Source organism: Chrysochloris asiatica, unplaced genomic scaffold, assembly GCF_000296735.1.
Source record: "Chrysochloris asiatica unplaced genomic scaffold, ChrAsi1.0 scaffold00076, whole genome shotgun sequence".
NCBI lineage: Eukaryota > Metazoa > Chordata > Mammalia > Afrosoricida > Chrysochloridae > Chrysochloris > Chrysochloris asiatica.
This window is the reverse complement of record NW_006408594.1, coordinates 2,621,464-2,645,613: the sequence shown is the minus strand read 5'-3', so window position 1 is coordinate 2,645,613 and position 24,150 is coordinate 2,621,464. Positions and strand designations below refer to the sequence as shown.

The 24,150-nt window shown below is 52.9% G+C and overlaps 1 protein-coding gene across 1 annotated transcript in view; it reads right to left on the bottom strand.

Moving 5' to 3' along the window:
- Window positions 1-15,145, bottom strand: part of SUN2 (Sad1 and UNC84 domain containing 2) — an 18,300-nt gene extending 3,155 nt beyond the window's left edge. Inside the window, exons 1-16 of the mRNA XM_006865179.1 lie at window positions 15,021-15,145; window positions 13,579-13,787; window positions 12,347-12,487; window positions 11,708-11,806; window positions 11,338-11,431; window positions 10,125-10,195; window positions 7,513-7,640; window positions 4,898-5,158; window positions 4,507-4,584; window positions 4,118-4,161; window positions 3,590-3,755; window positions 3,146-3,367; window positions 2,789-2,873; window positions 2,360-2,475; window positions 2,075-2,242; window positions 1,598-1,690 (exon numbers count right to left, since the gene is read on the bottom strand). Coding sequence (XP_006865241.1) covers window positions 1,598-1,690; window positions 2,075-2,242; window positions 2,360-2,475; window positions 2,789-2,873; window positions 3,146-3,367; window positions 3,590-3,755; window positions 4,118-4,161; window positions 4,507-4,584; window positions 4,898-5,158; window positions 7,513-7,640; window positions 10,125-10,195; window positions 11,338-11,431; window positions 11,708-11,806; window positions 12,347-12,487; window positions 13,579-13,787; window positions 15,021-15,145 — 2,100 coding nt within the window. The remainder of the gene's footprint in view (window positions 1-1,597; window positions 1,691-2,074; window positions 2,243-2,359; window positions 2,476-2,788; window positions 2,874-3,145; window positions 3,368-3,589; window positions 3,756-4,117; window positions 4,162-4,506; window positions 4,585-4,897; window positions 5,159-7,512; window positions 7,641-10,124; window positions 10,196-11,337; window positions 11,432-11,707; window positions 11,807-12,346; window positions 12,488-13,578; window positions 13,788-15,020) is intronic.
- Window positions 15,146-24,150: the final 9,005 nt, after the last annotated feature.

Genomic DNA, 24,150 nt, shown 5'->3' with positions numbered 1-24,150 from the left:
CAACTATCAACACTCATGGAAGCAGCAGTCAAGAAATCAAACAACGTATTGCATTAGGCAAATCTGCCGCACAAGACCTTTTTAAAGTGTTGAAGAGCAAAGATGTCAGCTTGAGGACTAAGGTGCTCCTGACTCAAGTCTTGGTATTTTCAATAACCTCATATGCATGCAAAAACTAGACAGTAAATAAGGAAGGCCGTAGAAGAATTGATGCTTTTGAGTTATGGTGTTGGAGGAGAATATTGAAAGTGCCATGGGCTACCAAAAGAACCAATACATCTGTTTTGGAAGAAGTGCAGCAAGAGTGCTCCTTGGAGGCCAAGATAGCCAAACTTCGTTTCTCATACTTCGGACATATTGTCAGGAGGGACCCGTCGCTGGACAAGGATATCATGTTTGGTAAGGTGGAGGGTCAAAGTAAAAGAGGAAGACCCTCAACGAGATGGATTGGCCAAGTGGCAGCATCGATGGACTCAAGTGTGGCAGCAGTAGTGAGGTTGGCCCAGGATCGGGCAGGGTTTCGTTCTGCCGTGCAAAAGGTGTCTAAGAGTCAGTACTGACTCGAAGGCACCTAACAACAACAACAAGGAGCTCCGGTAGCGTAGTGGATACGATTCGGCCTTCTAACCTCAAGGTCAGCAGTTCGAAACTACCAGCTGTTCTGTTCAGCAGGAGAAAGATGAGGCTTTGTGCTCTCATAAAGATTTACAGCCTCAGAAACTGTGTGCAGGGTTACTATGAGTCAGAACTGACTCCACGGTACTTAATAACAACAATAGTCCCCTGGTATCTTCATTCCGTGGCCAGACCTGTGTCCCCCATTTTCCTCTCTGCACAGCCTCCCAGCTGCCTAACCTGCAGTGTCCCCTTCCTGAACTCTCCCTTCCCGGCTCCCATCCAGTCTGAGGCACAGGACCTTCCTAACCATCTCCTCCATTCTGACACCCTCACACGGACTTTCTCCACTTCTGTCCCCAGGCATAGTCCCTCCAGTTCATCACCAACAGACCACCAGAATGACATTCCAGAATGCCGCCATATTGCCACTTCTCAGCCTAAAACACCTCCCCCTGCAGCCCTGAAAGCTGACTTCTGACAGCTCTTCCTTCTCCACCTCATGGTGCCCCACCCCTACCCAGTTCCTTTTAGCAGGGATCTTCTAGGGTGGTCCTCAGGCCACCTGCACCTGACAGGAACTGAGTTGTTTGTTAAAATGCAGATTCCTGAGCTAGTCATCCCTAGGAATCTGAATCTCCGGGGTGGAAAATGGCAATCTGCATTTCTAACAAGGGCCTAGGTGATCTGATGCCCATTCTGGCTTAAGACAGGCAATATCCCCAGCGCTGAAGCCAGGCCTTGCTCCCTCTCCTAGTCACACCAACCCTGCTCCCACTAAACCTGCCGAATGGCCACCTTTCCAAAGCCCTCCTGGCACTGCCTGCACTGTGGCTCCCCACGCAGAGCTGGGGGAGGGCAGCTGCTCCTCTCTGCTCCCCAGTGTCCAGCACAGACCCCGGCATAGACAGTTCTTGGTAATCGAGTGCTGAGTGGAGGAGCGTGTGGAAATGCCCACTCTGCCAGCAGGACAAGTCTTTACCTGAAAGTAAAATGTCTGGATGGGCTCCCCGTCCTGGTCATAGGTGAACTTCCCAAGGAGCGACCCCTCCTGCTGCAGGTTTTCGTCAAAGCCCTGCAAAGGAAAGTGAGAGTGGAGGGACAGCACATGCTCCCGCCACCTGGGGAGGCACCATAGAGACAAGACACCCTCAGTTTGCAATAAGAAACTCCTCCCTCCTCTCACAACCTCTTGTACCTGACCCCTCGGTTTCTGAGGAACTGAAGCAGGTCTGAGCCCGGCTCAAGGCCAAGGGTCCCAGCTTGGACCTGGGGCTGTTGTGTGTCCTGTGACAAGTTACTTAACCCTCTTGGGCCTCGGTTTCTGGGACTGAAGGACTCCAGTCCCATCCTGTTCTCCCGGCCCACCTCCTTCAGAATCTGCCTCCCGTCCCACTCCAGCCACATTCTCCACAATGTGGGCCCACGGGATCCACCTACAGCCTCCGTGGGTACTCACAAAGACGGCAAAGTCCTTGGGGGCACTGGAGATGGTGCTGTTGGGTGACAGGGATTTGGGCACGTGCTCCAAGGTAACAGCAGTGGGGCGGATGAGGGCGGAAAGGCGGACCACAGCAAAGCCCTGGGGACCCTGGAAGGCCCAGCAGTTGCCTGGATGCACGTCAGGCTGCATTGGAGGAGAGTCATGTCAGGAGGACTTTGGGGGTAGACAAGAGACCCCGCCCTCATCCTTTCTGGGGTCCAGGACATGGTTGAGCTGGCAAGGTCCTCCTTTGGGTCCTACCTGGAGAATGACTCGGGGCGACTGGGAGTGGTACCACAGGGGGATACCGAAGAGGCTGAGGAGGGCGGTCTTGGTCTCATAGGTCTCAGAGCAGCGTGTACTGATAACACTGGCCCCTAAAATGGGAAAGGCAGGTCGAGGGGGGCTGGGGCTGGGAACCAGAGTGGGAGGAAGCCCAGCTCACCAACCAAGGGGGGGATTGATGGGAGGGCAGCAGCAACCAGAGGGGCCAGTGCCCTCTCAGCCTCCTCTCCAGACCTACCTCAGCTCCACAGAGCCACAGAACAGCGCTCTGAGTACCCAGTCTCTCCAGCCTGGTGGGCCTGGTGGCTAGCTCCAGGCTGGCTGAGAGCCTCCAAACTCAGCCTCACTTGCCTAGCCTCTCTGGGGCCCTGGCTCATGCTAATGGGACCAGGGGCTGGGGCCCACCTCCTGATTCCAGGGCGTAGTCCACCATCCCAATGCGGTCCTCGCTGTATCGCTTCAGGGCCCGGTCCACGATACGCTGCACTTGCTAAAGTTAGTGAGACAAGTGTTGTTCAGATGAGTCTGTCCCATGCCCCCACCACCCTCTGGGCCAGACACCCAGGTTCTGAGCGCCCACTTTCTCACCTGTGGCTGCCACTTTTGAGACTGGGTATCTGGCACACACTCCATTTACCTCCAGAACCTCCACCCACCCACTCTCCCATGGCAGCTCCAAAGCCCCCATCACTTCTGCCCTAGAAGATTCTAGGGGCAGGCACTATGCATGGGGTCACACTGGTGGTGTGCATGTGTTCTCACCTCCTCCGTCACCCCGATCACACCTTCCTTCTGCAGCGTCAGCCCCAGGCTAGCTGCAACCTCCCGGGCTGAAGTGCCTTGCATCTTGGCCACGTGAGTGAGGATCTTGCTCTCCAGCTCCTGCAGCCGAGCCTCTAGCTCCTCCTCCTGAAGGAGTCCTGTGCGGGCCCCCCCACCTCGGGCCAGAAACTGAGTGACCCAGGCGGGGAACTGCGACTCCACCTGGGGACAAGGACAGGTCTCAGTCGGGGAGGCTCTTGGAACGGTGGGGCTCAGCTAGGCCAAGGGGTTAGGAGGGAACAAGGCCTGCAGGGGTGCAGCTAAGAAGAACCCCTACTGAGCATCAGCAGGACAACAGGAAGGCTGTTGTGTAGGTTCCCAGGAGAGGGGGTTTGGCAGAGACCTAGCACCTCTGTGTGGGTGTCAAGGATCGTTCCTACTCACGTCATCGCGCATAGCCTGGATCTGCTGGGGCAGCTGGTTCACGCGGTCTTCCACAGAACCCTGTTTCAGGGCCAAGGCTGCCAGTTCCTGCCGCAGGCCTGCCAGTTGGCCCTCCAGCCGTCCCAGCTCCTTCATGGAGTTCTCCCGGAAGGATTCCTGGGTCATCCTAATTCCAAAGAGAGACGTGTGATCCTTGGCTGTCTTCTTTGGAGGGGCCCTGAGTTGGATGTGTTCCGGCAGCTGACTCTTGGTGCTTCTGGCTGCAGGTTGAGCCCAGGGACTTATATGCTCACCCCAAGAAGCTCATCTGAGCCTGTCTCCTCTCTCAGCCCACAGTCTCCAAACTCCTGGAATGCACAGGGCATGGGAAGGCAGCCTCCCCACATTGTGTCACACAGGCCGGCAGGCTAGTCTACACAGCTGGTCCTGTGCCAGGTTCCCACCACTCCCCAGCCCCCCCAGCCCTCCCCAGGGAGGGTGGTATGGAAAGGGAAGAGCAGATGTGGGCCACATGGTGCAGCCCATTACCTTTGCCACTCTGACTTCAGTTGCTGGAGACGAGTCTCAGATTCCTGGGGGCAGGAAGCAGAGATAAAACAGCAAGCTTAGAGAAACTGGTCTCCCAGAGGGGATCTGTTCCATGTTGGGGGTCTTTGCTTAGTCACACCTCTGCCCCAGTCTCCCCTGAGTCCAGCAGCAATTGTCAAACTAGTCTCCTGGCCCTATCAGTGCCCTCAGGCCCACCCCACACACACACCCCCTCCCAGACTCCCAGAGAAGTCAGTGACCCCCTGCCCCATTCTACTTCTAAGCAGCCACTTGAAAAGGACCAACGGTCCAAGGTGTCCATTTTAGTCCATGAACAGATGTTGAATTGGGGCGGGACCCTGGGGTGGGTGCCTCCGCACCCCCCTGACCTGGGAAACCTGGACGATCTTCTTGAAGAGGTCTTCTGAGTCTTGCTGATGTTCTGCCCTCAAAGCAAGCAGCTCTTCCTGCCAAACAAGGAGCAGAGACCTGGGATTTTACAGACTCACACAGTTCAACCCCAAGTCTGCTAGCTCCCAAAGCCGGAACTCTTGCAAGCCGATGTGGCATCGGGCATTCTGTGGCACTTTATTTATGATCTTGTATCCTCACCACTGTGTGGGATAGGTATTTCAAAGAAAAGGAAACTCAGGTAGAGTGACAGCTAAGAGACAGCGCTGTCTGAGCCCTAAGGGACAGTGCCGTGTGGCATATCCCCTTCCCCGATGACAGCCTCTGGAAACTCAGGCCCCTCCTGCAGGCCGCGGCTTCTCTCCCCACCTGAATCCGAGCTGCTGTGTCCCTGCGGAAGTCCTCCCTCAGCATGGCCTCGCGGCGGCTCACAATCCCTTCCAAAATACCCAGCGTGTCCTCTTGGCTCAGGCCGCCACCCTGGCTCCCACCCTGGCCGGCTGTCCCCTGCCGGAGCTCCAGTCGCTCCAGTCGCAGGGCCTCCTTCTGCCAGTTGGAGGAGAACTCGGCAGCCAGAGCTTCCAGGCGCCGCTCCAGGGAGTGGACGCGGGACAGGATACGCTGTTCAGCCTGGTGGGGGGTGGGGAAATGCCAGTCAGGTGAGTGGCCCCTAAGTGTCATCACACAACTGTGCTCCCTGAAGACAGGTCATTTGGAGCCAGCTGCACAGAAAGAGAAATTAATCCAGAAAGGACCAAATGTGAGCATATTCTTGGGATCTGTTGGGACATCTACTGCTTGGGAGACAGGTTAATTTAGCAGCAGGTGGGTACCAGGAGAGAGGGAGGCACAGGGCCAGAGAGGAGGGTCCCTGGTACCAGGTGGGGTTCAGGCCTGAGGCAGGAGTAAGTGTCGGCCAGGTGAGGGACAGTTCTCAGAGTCAGGAGGACATGTGCCTGGTGCTGACCTGGGCACTGAAGCCCACCTCCCCTCCCTCCTCACCTGTGCAGGTGGGAGAGGGATGGTCTCCAGAGGAGGGGCTGAGCATTCACTTGAATCAGCTTTCACTACTTAATCACACAAACCAAACCTACTGCCTTGGACTCCTACCTGACTCCTAGCGCCCCTACAAGCCAGAGCAGAACTGCCCCACAGGGTTTTCAAGGCTGTCAGCTTTACTCCAAGGAGCCCAGCTAGTATGTTGTTAGGTGCCATCAAATCGGTACCAACTCATAGTGACCCTATGCACAACAGAATGAAAAACTGCACAATTCTGAATCAACCTCACTATTGTTGCGACACTTGAGCCCATTGATGCTGCCACATTGCCCATTCATCTCCCTGGGGGGGTCTTCCTCTTTTTCTCTGATCCTCTACCTTACCAAACATGATACCCTTCTCCAGCAACTGGGCCCTCCTGACAATATGTCTGTAGTATGAAACACAAAGTATGCAACAGGAGGCTTTCTGTTCCCGTAAAGATTTACAGCCTCAGAAACCCCATTGTTGTTGTTGGTGTTAGGTGTCATTGAGTCGGTAGTGACTCATAGCGACCTTATGTACAGCAGAACGAAATACTGCCCAATCCTGGGTCAACCTCACTACTGTCGCCAACTCTACAGCACATAACCACCACCACCACTAATCTTAACTCCTGGTGTGAGGCTATAGGGTAAGCACTAGAGTGCTAACTACAAGCTCAATGGTTTATACCCACCAGTTGTTCCTTGGAAACCTGTACAGGGCCACTAGGAGTTGGAACGGACTCGACAGCACTTAACCACAACAATCTCTACCAAGGCCTGGTGGTGGAGTGGGTTATGTGTTGGGCTGCTAACCACAAGCTCAGCAGTTTGAATCTACCAGCTGCTTCTCAGGAGCAAGATAAGGAACAATTTACAACCTTGGAAGCCCTATGCAGGGTCCCTATGAGTTGGCACCAACTCAATGGCATGCAACAGTAGTAATCTAGGTGTAGGCTAGGCACTGGACTGCTTACCATAGGGTCGGTGGTTCAAACCCACCAGCTGCTCCTCAAAACTCTATACAGTGTCACTCTGAGTGGGAACTGACTCGATGGCCCTTAACAACAAATCTTTACAGAAGCAGATTGCCACATCTTTCTTCCTCAGGGCAGCTCATGGGTTAGCAGCTGAGCGCTGTAGCCACTGTGTCACCAGGCCTCTTAGTCCCTTGATAACCACAACTAAAAATCAAAATAATTCCGAAAGGTTTTGATTTTGCTTTTTAACTGGATGCCCAGGGAGGAGACGGAATATGAGGGAGCTTCAAAAAGTTCGAGGAAAAGTTCCATGATCTTTTCATTCTGTTTTTCCACAGACTGTTTTTAAAGTCCCTTCATAGTTGCTTGGTTTGGGAGGACACTGTTGGATAGGGCAGAGGGGGGAATATGACTTTCTTTTTATGGCTGTGTGTTTGTTGAGTGTGCAAATGTATCTAGCCTATTCAAAATATCCAAAGGCGTCTCAGTCACCAGTAGGGCCCTGTCGTCTAATTGACAGGAGACAGGCTGGCTTATAATTTCTCTTGACAAAGATTTTTGTGTTAAGCTAGTAAGGTCTCAGATCTTATGACACTATCAAATGCCACCCTCACGTCCAAATGACACAGGCAGAGGCAGGCTCGGTCTCTTTTTCCATCCTTGGATGGTTGCTTGCTTCTTGGGCCCCCACAGGCCTACAATGTTGTTGTTGTTAGGTGCCATCGAGTTGGTACTGACCCATAGTGACCTTATACACAGCAGAATGAAACACTGCCCAATCCTGGGCCAACCTCACTTCTGTTGCCACACTTGAGTCCATCAATGCTGCCACTTGGCCAATCCATCTCGTTGGGGGTCTTCCTCTTTTTCTCTGACCCTCCACCTTACCAAGCATGATATCCTTCTCCAGTGACTGGTCCCTCCTGACAATATATCCTAAGTATGAGAGATGAAGTTTGGCCATCGGGCCTACAATACTCACCTGGAAATGTGGGTTAGACTCTCTGGGCTCCCAAACCTCCTGCTGCCTGCTGCGGCCCTTGGCTGCCCACCAGGACACTATGGAGGGCTGGAACAACTGCAGCCCATAGGGATAGAAATACCAGGCACCTGTATACAGGGAGAGACCCGTTAGCAGGCGGGTACTAGGCGGGTGGAGGCCACAGCCTCCTGGAGGTGAGGTTCCACATTCCTGAGACAACCAACCACATGACAAGGTCAGTGTCCCCTCAGGAGCCTTCATCTTTCTTAGGTAGTAAAACTTGGCGGGGAACAGAACCCCCCACCCCCACCCCGACTGTCTGGCTCTCTCTAGACAGAGAGTGAATTGGCCAGGGCAGGTCCTAGGCGGAAGTTTAACAGCTCCCAGGCACCTCTAATGGGCGATCTCTGGGGAGACTCAGAACCAGAATGCTCTGCCCTCTCCAGGAGGGGCTGCTTTCGTTAGGAGGAGCCCTGGTGACATGATATATTACGCATTGGACTGCTAGCAGCAAGATCAACACTTTGAATCTGCCAGCCACTCCTCAGGAGAAAGAGGCTGCTTTCTGCTCCCAACGAGATTTACAACCTGCATTGGAAAGCCTCCCTCTTCAGGGCTTCTATGAGTTGAAATTGATTCCATGCAGTGGGTGGGCCGGTGATGTATGGAGCCCTGGTGGTGCGGTGGTTAAGCTCTTAGCTGCTAACTGGAAGGTCAGCAGTTCAAACTCACCAGCTGCTCCAAGGGTAAAGATGGACAGACTTGGAAACCCTATGAGGCAGTTGCCATGAGTTTTGGGGTGTGTGTTGTGTTTAGTCCTGAACTCTGTGACAGACAGAGCCTGGATTGGAAAAGCCTTAGGGTGAGAGGTCTCGCTGCTCACACACAGTCTCTCGGGGGCTGTGGTGGCTCGAAGGGACTAGAAGAGATAGCCTTTTCCTCATGGACAGAGACAAGAGAGTCGGCCCCTCTACAGGGGTACAGGAGAAGCACCTGAGCTGTCAGTCAGAGCTGAACTATCTGCAGCAGGTCACGCACTCTCTCCCATGTACCTCCACCCCACCCCACCCCACCCCACCCCACCCCACCCCACAGGGTGCGTTCTGTTTCCCTGACTTTCAACCACAGCAACCTCAGAGTCACCTGGGCAACGTTCAAAGCGCCCCCTGAACAGGCCAGCAGGTTCATCAGGAGGGTGGGACCACACAGTGGGTATTTAAAAACCTCCCCAGGTGACTCTGATCTCCATCACACGTGTGCAAGCGCATCGCCAGCAAAACGCTGTGCAGTGAGAAAGGATCTTTATTATTTTAAGGGTGACACCCAGATTCCAGTGAAACAGGAAACAGAAAAGGGAAACCAATCCTCGGATAAACCTTCAACTTTGCTATTCATAAGAGAAATCATTGAACAGATACTGAGCCTATCAACTCACTAAACAAAAGTCTGGTTTATCACCGTACATTGGTATAGTCATGAAAATAAGAGTATATGATCGGTATGGATAGGGAGACAAACGCATGGGAAACTCAGGGAGGAGAACACGAGTTACAGTGAACAGAAGTAAATACTGTTCACTGGTGGGGCATGCAGGGGACTGCAATCATTACAATGACATGAAATGTAGGATTTGTTTGAGTGTGGAACTGATGATCTGTTCTGTAAACCTTTACTCAATTCACAATAAAAGGTTATTTTAAAAGTCTATCAACGTAATGATCACAACTGTGCACAAAATTTGAAAGCCCACGGAGAGACTGGAACAATGGAGCCAAATCCAACCCACTGCCTTCCAGTTGATTCCGACTCACAGTGACCCTGTGGTGGCGTTTCTGAGACTGTAAACCCAGCAACTGCTCAGCAAGGCAAAGATGTGGCCGTGTGCTTCCCTGGAGGTGACAGCCTCGGCAACTCTACAAGGTACCTGTGAGTTGGAACTGACCTGACGGCAATGAGTTTGGGTTTATCTGCTTCACTTTATTGTTCTTATCCTAAAAACAGTTAACTCTTTTACTTGCTCTTACAGGGACCATGTCCTGGTGCGGCACTGTGGGATAAAGCCCTAGACTGGCAAAGTCGGCTTGAATCACAAGGTTGGCGGTTCAAGCTCACCAGCTGCTCCTTGGAACCCCTATATAGGGTTACTATGAGTCGGAATTGACTCAGCTGCTAAAGAACTGCTGCCAGAGTTGCTGATTTTTACTTGACCCCTCCTGTACTCAGGTGTTTTGTTGCTGTTAAGTGCTGTCGAGTTGATTCCGACCCATAGCAACCCTGTGTAGGGTTCCTGGCGAGCGGCTAGTGAGCTTGAACTGCCAAACTTGCTGTTCAAGCTGACTTTGCAGTTGAGCACATTAACCCACAGCGCCACACCAGGACTTCAGTATGACTGTCCATGTGGTACAATGCGTGAGTCAGCGGGCCCTGTGTAGTGTGCCCCCTCCCCAAGGACAAGAGTGGGGGCCTTGGCAGTTCCCCTGCCTTCCTGGGCCCCTGAGACCACACAGCCACAGTCAGGGAGGGCCAGCTCTGGGCAGCCTTTGCCCACCTTCTGTCCCCTCCGTGTGCTCTCACTACACCTGCAGGAGACCCGGGCTGCCGGCAAAGCTCACCGTAAGTCAGGCAGCTGAGGAGCAGCAACAGCAAGAGGAAGTAGAGGAACGCTCTCAGGGATGGGACTCGCCTAGATCACACAGGAGGGGAGGATGGAGAAGGCAGGATGAGAGGAGGGCTTTAGAACCACCATGTCCCCCCGGGGGGCCCTGGGGATTTCTCCATTCATGCAGAACTAGAGTTTAAGGAGGACACTCATGAGCTTCCTTCCCATCATGCCCAGGTCAGAGTGTATGCCCCACAGTTTTACTTGCAGGACTTGGATCAATGGGGATGATTTTGGCTCTGAATTAAGATGTTATTAAAATATAATATATGACCTTTGAAAAAGTGGCATTTTTCATGTATAGTAAAGTAAGCAACTATGGAGTCCTTCAGTGGTACACATGGCTAAGGCACTTGGTTATTAACTGAAAGGGTAGAGATTTAAATCTCCCCAGAGGTGCCTGTGGAGAAAGACCTGGTGATCTGTTACTGGACAGTCAGCCACTGGAACCCTAGAGTATACGTCCACTGACACACGCGGGCCGCTGAAGCCCTATAGAGTATACATCCACTGACACACATGGGCCACTATAAGCTGAAATTGACTGATTTGGCTGTTTTTTTTTTTAAAGCAAATACATTTTTAAAATGCAAAACTCCTTCAATAAACTTGAACTTTTCTTTTTTAAAACATAAGAATGAGTTTGTTGACACAAATGCGTTCTTGCCCCACTTGTCAGCATGGCTGGCTCCCACCATGACTTGGGACCCTGATTTCTGACAGAATCCTCTCTCTATGGCCTGGGGGCAAGCTGCTAAATCCTGCTGGATGAGGGATGAGGGGCAAACCCAGGGCAGCCTCAGGCAGTGCCTTCTGAACGCATGGGGGTCTAGGGTGCTCCAGGCCACGGGGAAGTTTAGCTCTCAGGAGACCCTACTTCTCTGCTGGAGCCTGAGGCCTAACCAGCAAAGGGAAGGCCACGAGGTTTCATCTGAGTCCCAGGAAGTGCTGGCTGCTGAGGGCTTCAAGAAGAAACCTCCCCTCTGTGCTGCAGGACCCGCAGAGGAACGGAAGTGTCACTGACTCTAGACTCGGTCAGGAGGGATGGGCCCTGGAGGTCCTCACGAAACCAAGGAGGGACAGGCCCACTGCAAGACTGGACACTACATCCGTCTCCTTGGTTCTAGGACTTTCTGGTTCTTTGTCAAGGTTGGAGTCTCACGCACCTGGTTAAAACGAAGACGTCCAGGAGGGAAGCGGCTGTGGTCAAGCGGTACCAGGTGGTGCCGACCCACCAATAGAGAAGCCCAAAGAGCCTGCCTGAAAAGAGACAATGCAACCTCAGTCTCTGTCCCTTGACCTCTGCCTACTTGGTGTCCTTCCTGCCTCCAATGCACACCAACCTGACAGTATGCCTCTGTCTTGCCCCATGTTGACTAGCCCCCTGAACCTCACCTGTCTTGCTCTGCAGTGGCCCCTCCCTTTTCAGGAAAGGGCCTTCACATGTTCTTTCACGAGGGTCCCAATGTCCTAGGAGCCATGGCAGAGAGATGGAACACCCACCTGAAGAAGACCCACCTGAGTGCCAGCACCCACCTGGAGAAGTAACCACCATCCAGAGCAACGAGCCTGCCCGAGAGACAGCACTCCTGAGCCGTGAAGCTGAACTTGGTTGGTCCAGCTCCGTTGAGTAGCCTGCAGGTGTGAGGAGAGGAAGCCAGCTCAGTTTGCCCTCGCTTTAGGAGACCTGGGATATGGAAACTGTGGTGGTCACCTCCTCCCTTAACCCCAGTTGAGAGCCCGAGGAGTCAGCTCCTTCCCATTCCCAGAGCTTCCCCCTGCCTGGCACGGAGCAGTCAGGGACTGTCTGCTGAGGAAACAAAACAGGTACTCTGTACTTTCGATCCACTAGAGATCCTTCTCATCCCTGCACACCCCTTCTGACCACCAACCCTCACGGTGGTATCCAGAATTAGCCTCGTTCATGGGCCACGGGCTGCATTGCTGGGCATGAGCTAACACGCGGGATGGTGGTAAGGGAGGGGCAGATACGTGACAGGACAATCACAGCACAGTGACTTGGTTCAGGGCACCTTGGCTGCCACCTGAGGGAGGTCCCAGCCAGTCTGCCAGGTGCTCAGCAGAACCCCGGCTGGGCTCTTCCCAGGCTCCCCATGGCCTCCCCAGTAGTCACGGGGTGGGGTTTGCATCGGGAGGGGAGGAAGGCCTGTCTACCTATGTAGTCGTCCTCAGAGGAATAGCCCGAGGAGGAGGCCAGGAAGTCCTCAGAGCCCTTGCTCTCCCCCACGAGCCCGTTGATCTTGCTGCTCTCGGTGCCCCCTGTACCTCTTCTTCTCCTCACCCGCAGATCCTCACCTGGGGAGGAAGAGCACAGGTGTGAGAAACAGCTGTTGGGGTGATCCATCTTCAGAACCAAGGCTATCTTGGGGGTAGTGGGTTGTCATGACAAAAGGGAACTATGAGAAGAGGAAGAGACTAGTTTGACCTGCTGTTGTTCTTATTAAGTACCGTGGAGTCGGTTCCGACCCATAGTGACCCTGAACAGGGTTTCCAAGGGAGCTGAAAGCCTCATCTTTCTCCCGCGGAACAGCTGGTAATTTCAAACTGCCGACCTTGAGGTTAGCAGCCCAATTTATAACCACTACGCTTTTTAAAATAAGAATACAGCCATCAAGGAAGTTCATGGAGAGGGGATGAAACTAACTTTAAATGAGAATGCTCCCCGTAGGGACTAGTAGACTCCTTTTGGGAAAGATTATAAACTCCAAAGTACCCAGTAAAGGGGAAATGGAGGAGGGGGCTTTTTCCGAGCTAGGTTAATAAAAACTTTTTGTCAAATGGTCATGCAGCATGTCTGCCCTTGTCTACGGGGCAGGGCACCCGATCGGGCTGCGAACCTTAAGGTCAGCGGCTTGAAACTACCAGCCGCTCTGCGGGAGAAAGATGAGGCTTTCTACTCCCGTAAAGATTTACATCCTCAGAAACCCTGTACAGGGTCGCTATGGGTCGGAACCAACTCAACGGCACTTAACAACAACAACTCGCTAAAATGAGTACAGATTGGATTGCTTGAGCTCTCTGGGCCCAGATGGCTGCTTTGTCATCTCAACGGGCCTGAGAGGCAAGCAGACTCAACCACTCCAGAGGAGACTGGGGAGCCCATCCTCTGGGCCAGATGTGGTTAGGAAACTCCCCAGTGAGAAAGTGGGCCATCAGCTCTCAGAGGAATCAAAGGAAGCAAACCCAATCCAAGCCTGTTGCCCACAGGTCAATTGTAACTCACGGCAACCCATGTGCTACAGAGCAGAACTGAGATTCTTAGGGCTCACAGTGTCTCTGATGGGTTTGAACCATCAATCTTTCCACTGCTAGTGGAGAGTAAGCCAATTGCACAACCCAGGGTCTGGAGGCAGCGAAGCCTCAAGAGAAAGTTTTTGGGCACTCACTCCAGTAGGGGTCGCTGTGCAGCTGATTGTCAAGGATGGAGGTCCGGTCGAGGAGGGCGCTCCTGGCCAGGGAGGTGGCCCGGGGGCTGCCTATGTAAGACTCCCTGACCACAGACTCGCTGTAGTAGGAGGTGTGAGTGTCGGAGGAGGGAGTCAGCTGCGGCACTGGAGACAGACGCTTCATGTTGCTGGATTTCCTCTTCAAGGTCCTGTGGGAGATGTGTCATGAGAGGGGGGGAGGGGCTGGGCGAGGGGAGCCTGGTGGGAACCAGTGGTGTCACTAGAGGGTGCAGGAGGAGGGGTGAGAGCAGCACACCCAGACACTGTCAGAGGGGGTGACACCAAAATGACCCTAGGGTCTGTGGGGGCATTGCTGTTGGGGGTAGAGCAGTAGTGTCACTAGTGTGATAGTCCTCATCAAACCCCACCACCACCACCACTGGGTGAAGAGGAGGGTCTCTGCCTTGTCCTATGGGAGAGCCCTGGGGATGGGGTGGGACTTGGGGGGGGGGGAACACCATGAGTTACCATACTGGTGACGTATTTGGTGGGGACAGTAAAGAAAGCCCACTAGTGCCCTCAATTACTCTAGTCTTGTTGCCAGGCAACCTCGGAAGTGCGGTATAGTCTCTCTGCTCCTGTACCCTCTAAATTTCACCAACAATTAGACATGATCAGCAGTAAGGGATGAAATCAAGATTGGAACCCAGGCCTCTATGTTTCAAAGCCAGTTTTCCCCATGCTTTGTAATGGAGTCCTTTCTACCACCTATCCACTGCCCGTGACCCCAAAAAGGGTTTCTGAGGTTGCAAACCTTTAGGAGCACAGACAGCCTCATCTTTCTCCTGAGGAGTGACTAGTAGGTTTAGCAGTCCAATGCCTAATCCACATTGCCACCAAGGCTCCTTCATTCCCACAGCCCACTGAAAACCTAGATACAGCTGACCTGACCTCCTGGAGCTAGCAAAGCTGCAGGCTGTTATCAGATTCATGTCTGCTGGGGGGAGGGGGGGCAGGACAAGGAGGTGGTACCCACTGTGGCCCTCCTTGCCCAGCTTGCTCCACTCTTCAGCCCTTTATTGGCCAGCTGCTGACCCCCTATGGCTACTGAAGACATGTGGACCTGGGGCCTGGGGGAGGGTCAGACAGGCACACCCATCCACAGCAGATGGGGCGTCCGGGAGCTGAGTCTCAGGGTTTCCGGCCTGCCTCTCCCCACTTCCTGTTCTCTGCACAGGAGGGCAGCCCTGGCTGACAGTGGGGGGTGGGGGAATGATACTGGGTCCTGGGACCCTGTGAAAGAAAGAAGAGTCCCCTGCCAGGTGTGGCCATTGCATTCGGCCTACAAGAGGTCGTGGCAGGAAGAGGCCGGCCAGTGAAGCTGCTCAGTACATCTGCTCTACGGATGGCTGCCATCTACAGGGGTCTCTCGGGTCCCCTACCTGAGAGGACTGTCTTTAAACAGGGTGGTCTGGCTCCCCATGACGGAGCTTCCGCCACTGCTGCTGCTGCCCCCATCATCATCCCCCTGGGAGTAGCGTGAGAGGCGCTGGCTTCGTCGAGACATAATGAAGCGTACTGCAAATCCTTCTGTGGAAGTCTTGGGAGAGAAAGGAGAGCAGCAGGTGAGACCGGGGGCTGTTCTCCAGCCCCTTCTTGGAGGAGCAGAGAACAGATCACCCCGATTTGTGCAACCTTAAAGAGCTCTTGAGCTGGGGGCACAGTGTGGCTTTCGTTAAACTTTCCCAGCCTGCCTCTCTTGCTTTCTGAGCAGCCAGGGAGCCTCTTTTGTGAGGACACTGGTGGCTCTGTGGTAGAGTTCTTGCCTTCCACGTGTGAGACCCAGGTTTGATTCCCAGCCACTCCCTGTCTGTTAGTGGGTGATTGTGGGTTGCTATGAGGTGGAACAGGTATTAGCAGAGCTTTCTAGGAAGAAAAGGCTGGTAAATGGCTTCCAAAACCCAGCCAGTGGAAACCCTATCAGTCACAATGGTCTGATCCACAAGCGATCTTGAGGATGATGTTGAATCAGGCAGCATCTCCGTCCACTGTGCATGGGATCGCCATGAGGCTGACTGGACAGCGGTTAACAACAGCAAACACCTCTTTCCACAAAGTTTTGTAATTGTTTTGTTTACTTGTCTTTGTCCTCCGTGGCCCTGAGCTTTGGGAGAACCAGAAGCTCTATTTTGTTGTTGTTGTTAAGTGCCCTTGAGTCAGTTCCGATTCATAGTTGACCCTGTATAGGGTTTCTGAGGAGAGGCTGACGAGCATGAACTGCTGACCTTGCGGCTCAAAATGACCTTGTGGTCCACCACATTAACCCCCAGCGCTGTTCTACATGCCTTTGAAATCCGGCAACAGACAGCCTCATCTTTGTCCTGAGGAGCAGTTAGTGGATTTAAACAGCTGACCTGGTGGTTTGCAGTTCAGTGCTTATCCCATAGTGCCACCAGAACTCTGTAATAGTAGGTTTGGTTTTCTGGGTTGGCTTTATGCCTTTGATAGCACGGTGACTCTATACGATAAACACCGGATTGTGAATCACAAGGCCGGTGGCTCAAGCCCATCAGCTGCTCCACAAGAGACAGATGAGACTTTCTGCTTCTGCAAAGATTTACAGCCTCAAAAACCCGATCACAACATTTCTTTGACTTGCAGCAGAGAATCGGGCATGTAAAAAGCCACCCCATGCAGACACTGTGGTCCAGCCATCCCACTGCACTGCCCCCTCCCTCAGCTGTATCTCTCTCTGTTCGCTCATACCACTTCCCTGAGATGGGCTATATCTTTCTTACCTTTCTGCTCATCGAAACTCACTGACTTAGAGCCCCAATCAAAACTTAACTCCAAAAACCTTTTCCCTGGTAAGCCCTGGCTGAGTTCTGACGGCCTTTCTAAGTTGTCTAGCAATGCCTGTACATTTTGGTATGGTGATGATCAAATGCTTTGTTTAAATGCCTACCAGGTACCACGATCCTTCCATACTCCATTTCTGACTCTCAAAAGCTCCATTCTGCAAAGGAGCCCACGGGTCTGAGTTGATGGCAGCTTGTCCACAGTCTCCCAGACACAGTGATTGAGTCAGAACGTGAGCTCCGATCCTACAGGGTGCACGGCTACTAGACAGTTGTTAATTTGTTTCAGGAATGTGTTGTGTATTCCCTCTAGTGTCTCTTATAGCCCAAATATGCTCAGAACAGGCTATGTATACAGTAGCTACAGGACAAAGATTTGTTAACAAACTAACCAAAACGGAGGTGGAACAGCAAGTGTGACATTACAGTCAGTCCCTAGCCACCTGACCATCACCAACACGGTGGGAAATCAGGGCTGTGAAACCACAGTGAGGTTGCCTAGGAGGCCAAAATGAGACCTGGCAGCAGGCAGTATTCTCCACACACGTGGGAGGTTTACTATGAAGCCATCCCGCTCTGGAAACTCAAACTCACCATCTCAGAGTCTCCTCTTAGCAACTTTGCTGCTCATGTTACTAAGTCACTATTGTAGCCTCGACCCCACTGAAGGTGCCTGGTACTTGTGACTTTTTAATCACTTCTGACAATCATGGTTGGTTCTGAAATGACTAGCTGTCTGGGTTGTGTGGGGGGCACAGACTTCAACACATCCCAACCCAGACTCTGGAAACCAGAAGGTCTGGTTAGTCCAGCTGTAGGGTTCTAAAAAGTCATCTTCAGAAAAACAAGCAGCCTCATGTCCTGGTCTCACAGGCATCTTCCCAGGTAGGTATCCCACCTGGCATCCCTCCTTGGGGTTCAGCCAGTGTTGCCACGGCGGGGAGCAGGCCTGGGTTTTTGCTATATGCCATTCCTTATATGGTATTTCCACTTTCATTACTCCTCTTGTTGTTAGGTACTGTCCTGTTGATTCCCACTCATAACTATGCCATGTGACAAAGTAAAACAGCCTGATACAGTTTGTCAACTTTACAGGAGCAGATTGCCAACAAAGTGGCTGGGTGGGTTTGAACGGTCAACTTTTCAGTTAGCAGTTGAGAACTTAAACATTGCACCATTGAAGCATCAACTTCCTACTACTGCACCCCAACCCCCCAAAAAACACAAAAAATCAACCAAATACTTCTAGGTGTTCACCGTAGTTTCCTCTTCTTAACCCCTGCCCTGGTGAAGTAGATACTGCCTTCCCCTGGGACTAGAAACCGAGCCACAGGACCCAGGCTGCTGCTGCCAGCTCTAAATGTTCTGGAAGAGGTGTGTGGGGGCACATGGGAGCTGTCAGCTCCGCCTCCACCCTCTTGGAAAAGCCAAGTCTCCCGCTTAGGGTCTCGGTAATCAGAAGACTGGGATTCACTAGATGGAAAAGGTTAAGGCCCCATCTTCCCAAACAGGAGAAAGCCTCTAGCAACTCAAATATTTTGCAAGTCAGAAAAGACACCCCATCCCTCTCCACACATACAATCCAGAAATCCTTCAATAAAACCACGGTGTACAGGAACCAAAATCCCTCCCACTTCTGAGCTGAACGCCACTGGATCTATCCTCATCACATGCTAACAACACAGGCTCGACTATCCATCCAATCTTCAGCCTTAACCCAGATCGCGGGCCTTTCCCACGTGACATTTTCACACTACATTCCCTCGTGGGGCCTGCAAGACCTCCAGGTGCCAACTTCTCTGTCCCTTCATTCCCCGCGGGCTAAACCAGTAGTTTTACAAAAGGCTCACCTGCTCTAGGCTCTAAGTCACAACCCTCCCCCTCCCCCGTCCGTTTGGGTTTTGAAATCAACAGAACAAAATGGACCTTCCTCCTGCAGCCCTGTCCCCGGAGTTCAGACAGGCGGCGGCGGTGGCGGCTGAGAACTGCCTGTCCCTGGAACTGCTGCCTGGCACTAGAGACGTAGGCACTGCCCAGGGCCGGCTGGGCAGCCCAGACTTTGCTCTCCGCCTCCGGGGAGGCTCTCCCAGGGAAGTCCCGCCTGGAGTGGCCCGCCCTCGGGACTGGCCAGTGAGGCCACTGGATCTGGGGCGGGTGCACGGCCGGGAGATGAGTCAGGGCGGCTGGCCTGGGCACGGCTCGGCCCTGCCCGCTCGGCCCAGGGGCGTGCGCTCGGCTGGGCTGGAGCCCAGTCCGGCCTGGGCCCGGAGGAAGAGCCAGGCCTGGTCAGCTCGGCCCGGGAGAGAGTAGAGCTGCCCGGCCATGGCCCCGGGGTCAGGCTGGGCCCGAGGCCCGCGGGAGACGCACGCGCACCGGCCCGGCACCTTCACGCAGCGCGTCCGCCCTCTAGAGACCCACGGCTAGCACCCGGTTACCTACTGCGCTGCTCTTCCGTGCGGGCCGGAGGCGTCCGAGGCCGGGCGCGCCCCCTTCCCAGGCCGGAACCCGCGCGGGGCCGAGGCAGGCTGGGCAGGCGAGCGGGCGGCTGCGGGAGGCGCGGATCCTGGACAGCGGACAATGCGGCCAGTGAGGCACGAGTGGGGCCGGGCGGTGCGCGCGTGGCCGAGTGTGTATGTGTGCGCCTGTCAGTCAACACTGACAGACCGCGGCCCATTGGGCAGGCCCCGCCCGCCGTCACCGCCCATCGTCGCCGCCCATTGGGTGGTTTGAACACAAAGGCCCCGGCTCGCCCCGCCCGCCGCGTGGGCCCAGACCCGGGCGCGCCTCGCCTGGAAGCTCGCGCGTGGGAGGCCTTCGAGCTCGGGTCGCGGTTCCCAGACGTCGGAGGCCGCCTCTGGAATCGGCAAGCGGGGGGTCCAGGGTTGCTGGGTCAGGCTGCGCACTTGACCCCAATCTGTGGTCCCAAACACCTGACAGACCTTCCTGAGAGTCCCTCTTGCGCCTCTCGTCCACGTTCTGCTTGTTCCGTTCTTTTCAAAACCCGAGCTGGCGGCTGCTCACGCCCCCATGCCACCCTCCCAGCAGCGGAGTCCCAGCTCCCTGCAAGCGAGCTCAACAAGGCAGGGGTGTTAGGACCTTAAGGACATTGGGTGACTGGGGCACACCTGCCCCCAAGGATGGCCCGAGGGAAAGGGGGGCAAGGGCGGTAGAAGACCCAGACTGGGGTCCCACCTGGAGCGGTGTTTTTGTGCCTTTAGTGGGTTCCTGGTAAAGGATTGCTGAAGGCTTGTTAAATGCCTAGGACTTGCACAATAGTTCTGGTCACCAGACATTTCTAACACACGTTTTACAGATAAGAAAACAGGTTCATAGAGGTTTTAGGTTTGCGAAAAGTCACAGCTAGGAAGAGGCAAAATTGAGATGAGATGAGTCCACGCCCAAGCCCCAGTTCTTCCCATTTCAGAGCTGATTTTGGCATTCCAGACAGGGTCAGAGGCTCTGCCCCAGAGCAACTTCCGGGCAGAAGCTCAATTCATGCTAGGAGAAGACAGGACTGCCGACTAACACCTCTGTCCTCAGATTTGCACACACACACACACCCATCCCCACCCAGTGTGGAACGAGTGCTCAGTATGGAATCAGTGAAATGTCACCTGATTCAAGGCTCTTGTTCCTGGCTCCCCACAAGCCAAAGTTACATAGATTAATGCACAGAGTAGAAGCAATCACTTCCTGTATAAACTGTCTGTCCCAAGGGAAGTTGAAAGGCAGTGTCGTTATTTCACTTTTTAAGGTCAAGAGGAAACGAGACAAGAAATGACAGAATCACTGAGCAGCACAGGAAGACGCCTGTGTGTGTGTGTGTGGCGAGTTCGGGTGTGAATGTTTATATCTGCTGCCTGTTGTCTGTTCCACCCTGACTCCAGACAACAATACCGCGCCCCCCTTCCTGGACCTCTGTTGCCTCACCTGCCTTTACAGCATCTTGAAGCCAACAGTTGTTGTTCCAGGTTTAGACCCAGAGCCCCTGAATACCAGGATTGGTGATCCACTCCTTGCACAGGGTCTAACTGGTGCTTGACTCTCTACTGGGTGTGGAGCAAGAGAAATGAGAACCTGATGCAGACATGGGGGCAGCATCCAGGTTGAGTAGGGACCCTTCTCTTGACTTGTCCTCATTGAGGTGTTCTCTTCCCTGGTTCTATCCCAGCCATTTCTGGCCCCATATCCCCCCACCTCTGTCCTTCCTCTCTTGAGGGTCTGGGCAGGCAGACTCCTTCTGAGAATGTGCCAGTTTGTGGAATAAGGTGGGGATATGCCTCCCACTGGTCCCAGACAAGGATCATGCCCACAGGTCAGCTGGAGGCAGCTCTTTGAGACCTCTGCTGCCCCTCTGGGTGGGAGTAGGCTGAATAAGGGACCCCGTAGATACGGCACCATCACCAGTCTGTGGGTTAATTGTTCTATGGTTACTTATATTTCCTAAAATTCTGGAAGTTATACCACTGGTATTTCAAATACCACCAGGGTTACTTATGATGAACAGGTTTCAGTAGAGCTTCCAGATTAAGACAGACTAGGAAGAAAGGTTTGGCAATCTACTTCCAAAAATTAGCTAATGAAGCCGCTATGAATCATAACAGCAATGTCTGATAGAGTGCTGGAAGCTGAGCCTCTAGGAAGCTGGGATTCTTCACCTGTGTCCTGCTAGTGGTCCTGTAGTTCTGAGCCAATCACTTTACCTCTCGGAACAATGGTCCTCCTTATTAAGTGCAAATTCAAATGATAATAATGATTATCTGCCCACCACACTGACTCGCTGTGTGGCCTTGGACGAATCAGCAGGGATCTCTGGCTTTATTTTCCTCATGGATGAGGTCAAGTGAGGAGATATTTGCAGAAGACCCTCAAGGGTTGTTCAAACACAAAGGACTTTTGCCATCTGTAGTCTCTGGGGATTTCATTGCTGACGTCAGATGGGTCTTGGCTGAAAGCAGAGAATATTAGAAAGATGTTTACTTGTGTTTTGTTGACTGTGCAAAGGCATTTGACTGTGGATAACATTGTGAAGAATGGGAATTCCAGAACACTTAATTGTGTTCATGTGGAACGGGTCCATAGACCAAGAGGCAGTCACTCGAACAGAACAATGGGATACTGAGTGGTTTAAAATTGGGAAAGGTATGCATCAAAGTTGTATCCTTTTACCATATTTATTCAATGTGTATGCTGAGCAGATAGTCAGAGAAGCTGGATTTTATGAACAAGGCTATTGCATCAGGATTGGAGGAAGACTCATTAAGAATCTGAGAAATGCACATGGCAAAACCCTGCTTGCTGGAAGAGAAGAGGACTTAAAATACTTACTGATGATGATCAGTGTGGATTGCATCTCAATGTAAGAAAAACAAAAATCCTCACAACTGATCCAATAAAATAACTTCATTATAAACAGAGAAAAGATTGACGTTGTCGATGATTTCATTTTACTTGGATTCACAATCAATGCTCATGGAAGCAGCAGTCAAGAAATCAAATGATGCATTGTCTTAAGCAAATCTTCTGCAAAAGATCTCTTTCAAAGTGTTCAAGAGCAAAGATGTCAGTTTGAGGACTAAGATTTGCCTCACTCAAGCCATGGTATTTTCAATCGCTTCATATGCATGGGAAAGCAGGACAGTCAATAAGGAAGACTGGAAAAGAACCGATACATATGAGTTACGGCGTTGAAGAAAAATATCGACAGTACCATGGAGTGCCAAAAGAACAAACAAGTCTGTCTTGGAAGAAGTGCAGCCAGAATGCTTCTTAGAAACAAGGATGGGGACACTTCGTCTCACATACTTTGGATATGTTAACAAGAGGGACCAGTCTCTGGAAAAAGACATCATGCTTCGCAAAGCAGAGGTCAGTGAAGAGGAGGAAGACCCCCAAGGAGATGAATGCACACAGTGGCTGCTACAATGGGCTCAAACATAACAACAATTGTGAGGATGGCACAGTAACAAGCAATGTTTTCTTCTGTTGTGCATGGGGTCGCTACGAGTTGGAACAGAGTTGTTATCATCTAACAACAAGAAGTCTCGTGGAGAAGAGAGGAAGTCTATGGCAGAACAGTGGGAGCCAGGTGACTCCTAGGGTTTCCCCCATCATGCACTTCCCACTCTGCCTGTTTGCCCCAACCGCCCTCCACGTGTCCCAGTGAGCACTCCATAGTCAGGGCTCAAGGCACTTGTATCAAGTGAAGGCAGGAATGAGGGGTGGAGCGCCTAGTCACTTCCTCCTGTCTCCTGCTGCCTGTTGCTAGGGTGTTGGCATTTAACCCTCATCACAGGAGGAGCGCCCTTGGTGGGGTGGTGGGAGGGAGACTTTAATGTCAGGCTCCTGGCTGCATGAACACATTTGGCAGCTGTCAGACCTGTGGGGGTGACCACTTTAGAGGAACTTGGTGCCTCACAGGCAGTCCCTGGGGATCTGACATCACTCTATTGTACCAGTCCAACGAGGAGGTTCCCTGTTTACAGAATCTTTCATCCTGAGATCTGAAAGAGCTTCTTCGCCTGGTGGCAAGCGCAATGAAGCCATTTTTATGGGAGGAGAAGTTCAGACCACAAAGGGAACAGCGCTGGATCTGGGTCATCAAGAATGGGGCACCAGGGACAGAGAGTGCATCCCTGGTGGACACTCCCAGTGGGAGGCTGAGATTGGCCCAGTCTCTTATAAGATGGTGATGTCTGAGTCATCTCTGTCTCCCACGCCTGTGACATCCTTGGCTCACCTCAATGCTTAATGAACTCATCAACCATCCACCAGGCTGCTTCAGCTTCCAGACTTTCAAATGCCTGACTCCCTTCAGACGCAGACCCCCCGCGGGCCTCATGGGCACGCCCCAGAGCTGAGTCCTGCTCCTCCACTTTGCTCCGGAGTCTCGCCTACGTTCAAGCCCTTGGCCTGAAGCGCCCTTTCCTGGTTCCTTTACGGGATGAAATCCTAGTCATCTTTCAAGGGCGGCTCTGAAGGTTCCCCTGCTCCCCAAGTTCCTAAGGTGAAAGGACCGGCTCCTGCACCTTGCTCCCATGACCCATGCATCCCCTCCTCCCACACACTGCCCCCCCCTGTGTTCTGTGTACTCACTCCTCTAGAATAGAGCGCATGTTCCATCAACAGGAGCTGTGTTTACTGCTGCTCTGTGCCTAAGCCACCTGGGAACATGGCGCCAGACAGCTTCTATCCAAGTTCCATTTACTGACGGTCTTTGAGGAGTTACTGCATCGCTCTGTGCCTCGCTTTCCCCTTCTCTGTTGTTGTGGCTGTCAGCTGCCAATGAATTGAAGTCCAGCAACCCCATGTACCATGGACAAAATGCTTCCTGGCCCTGTGCCATTCCCATGCTTGGTTGGTTGGTTGCAGATCAGACCATGGTGATGCAAAGAATTTCTAGAATCTAAAGCGCCATAAGACCTCTAGTTAACATGAGGTGATATTGGAGTAGGATGAGACCCATAGGACCTCTAGAATGGGAATAATATTTGCCCATTGTTGTTGTTGGTTTGTTGTTGTTGTCAGGTGCCATCAAGTCGGAACCGACTCATAGTGACCCCATGCACAGTGGAATGAAACAATGTCCGATCCTGGGCCACTACTGCTGCCACACTTGAGTCCATCAATGATGCCACCTGGCCAATCCATCTCGTTAGGGGTCTTCCTCTTTTTCTCTGACCCTCCACCCTACCCAGCATGACATCCTTCTCCA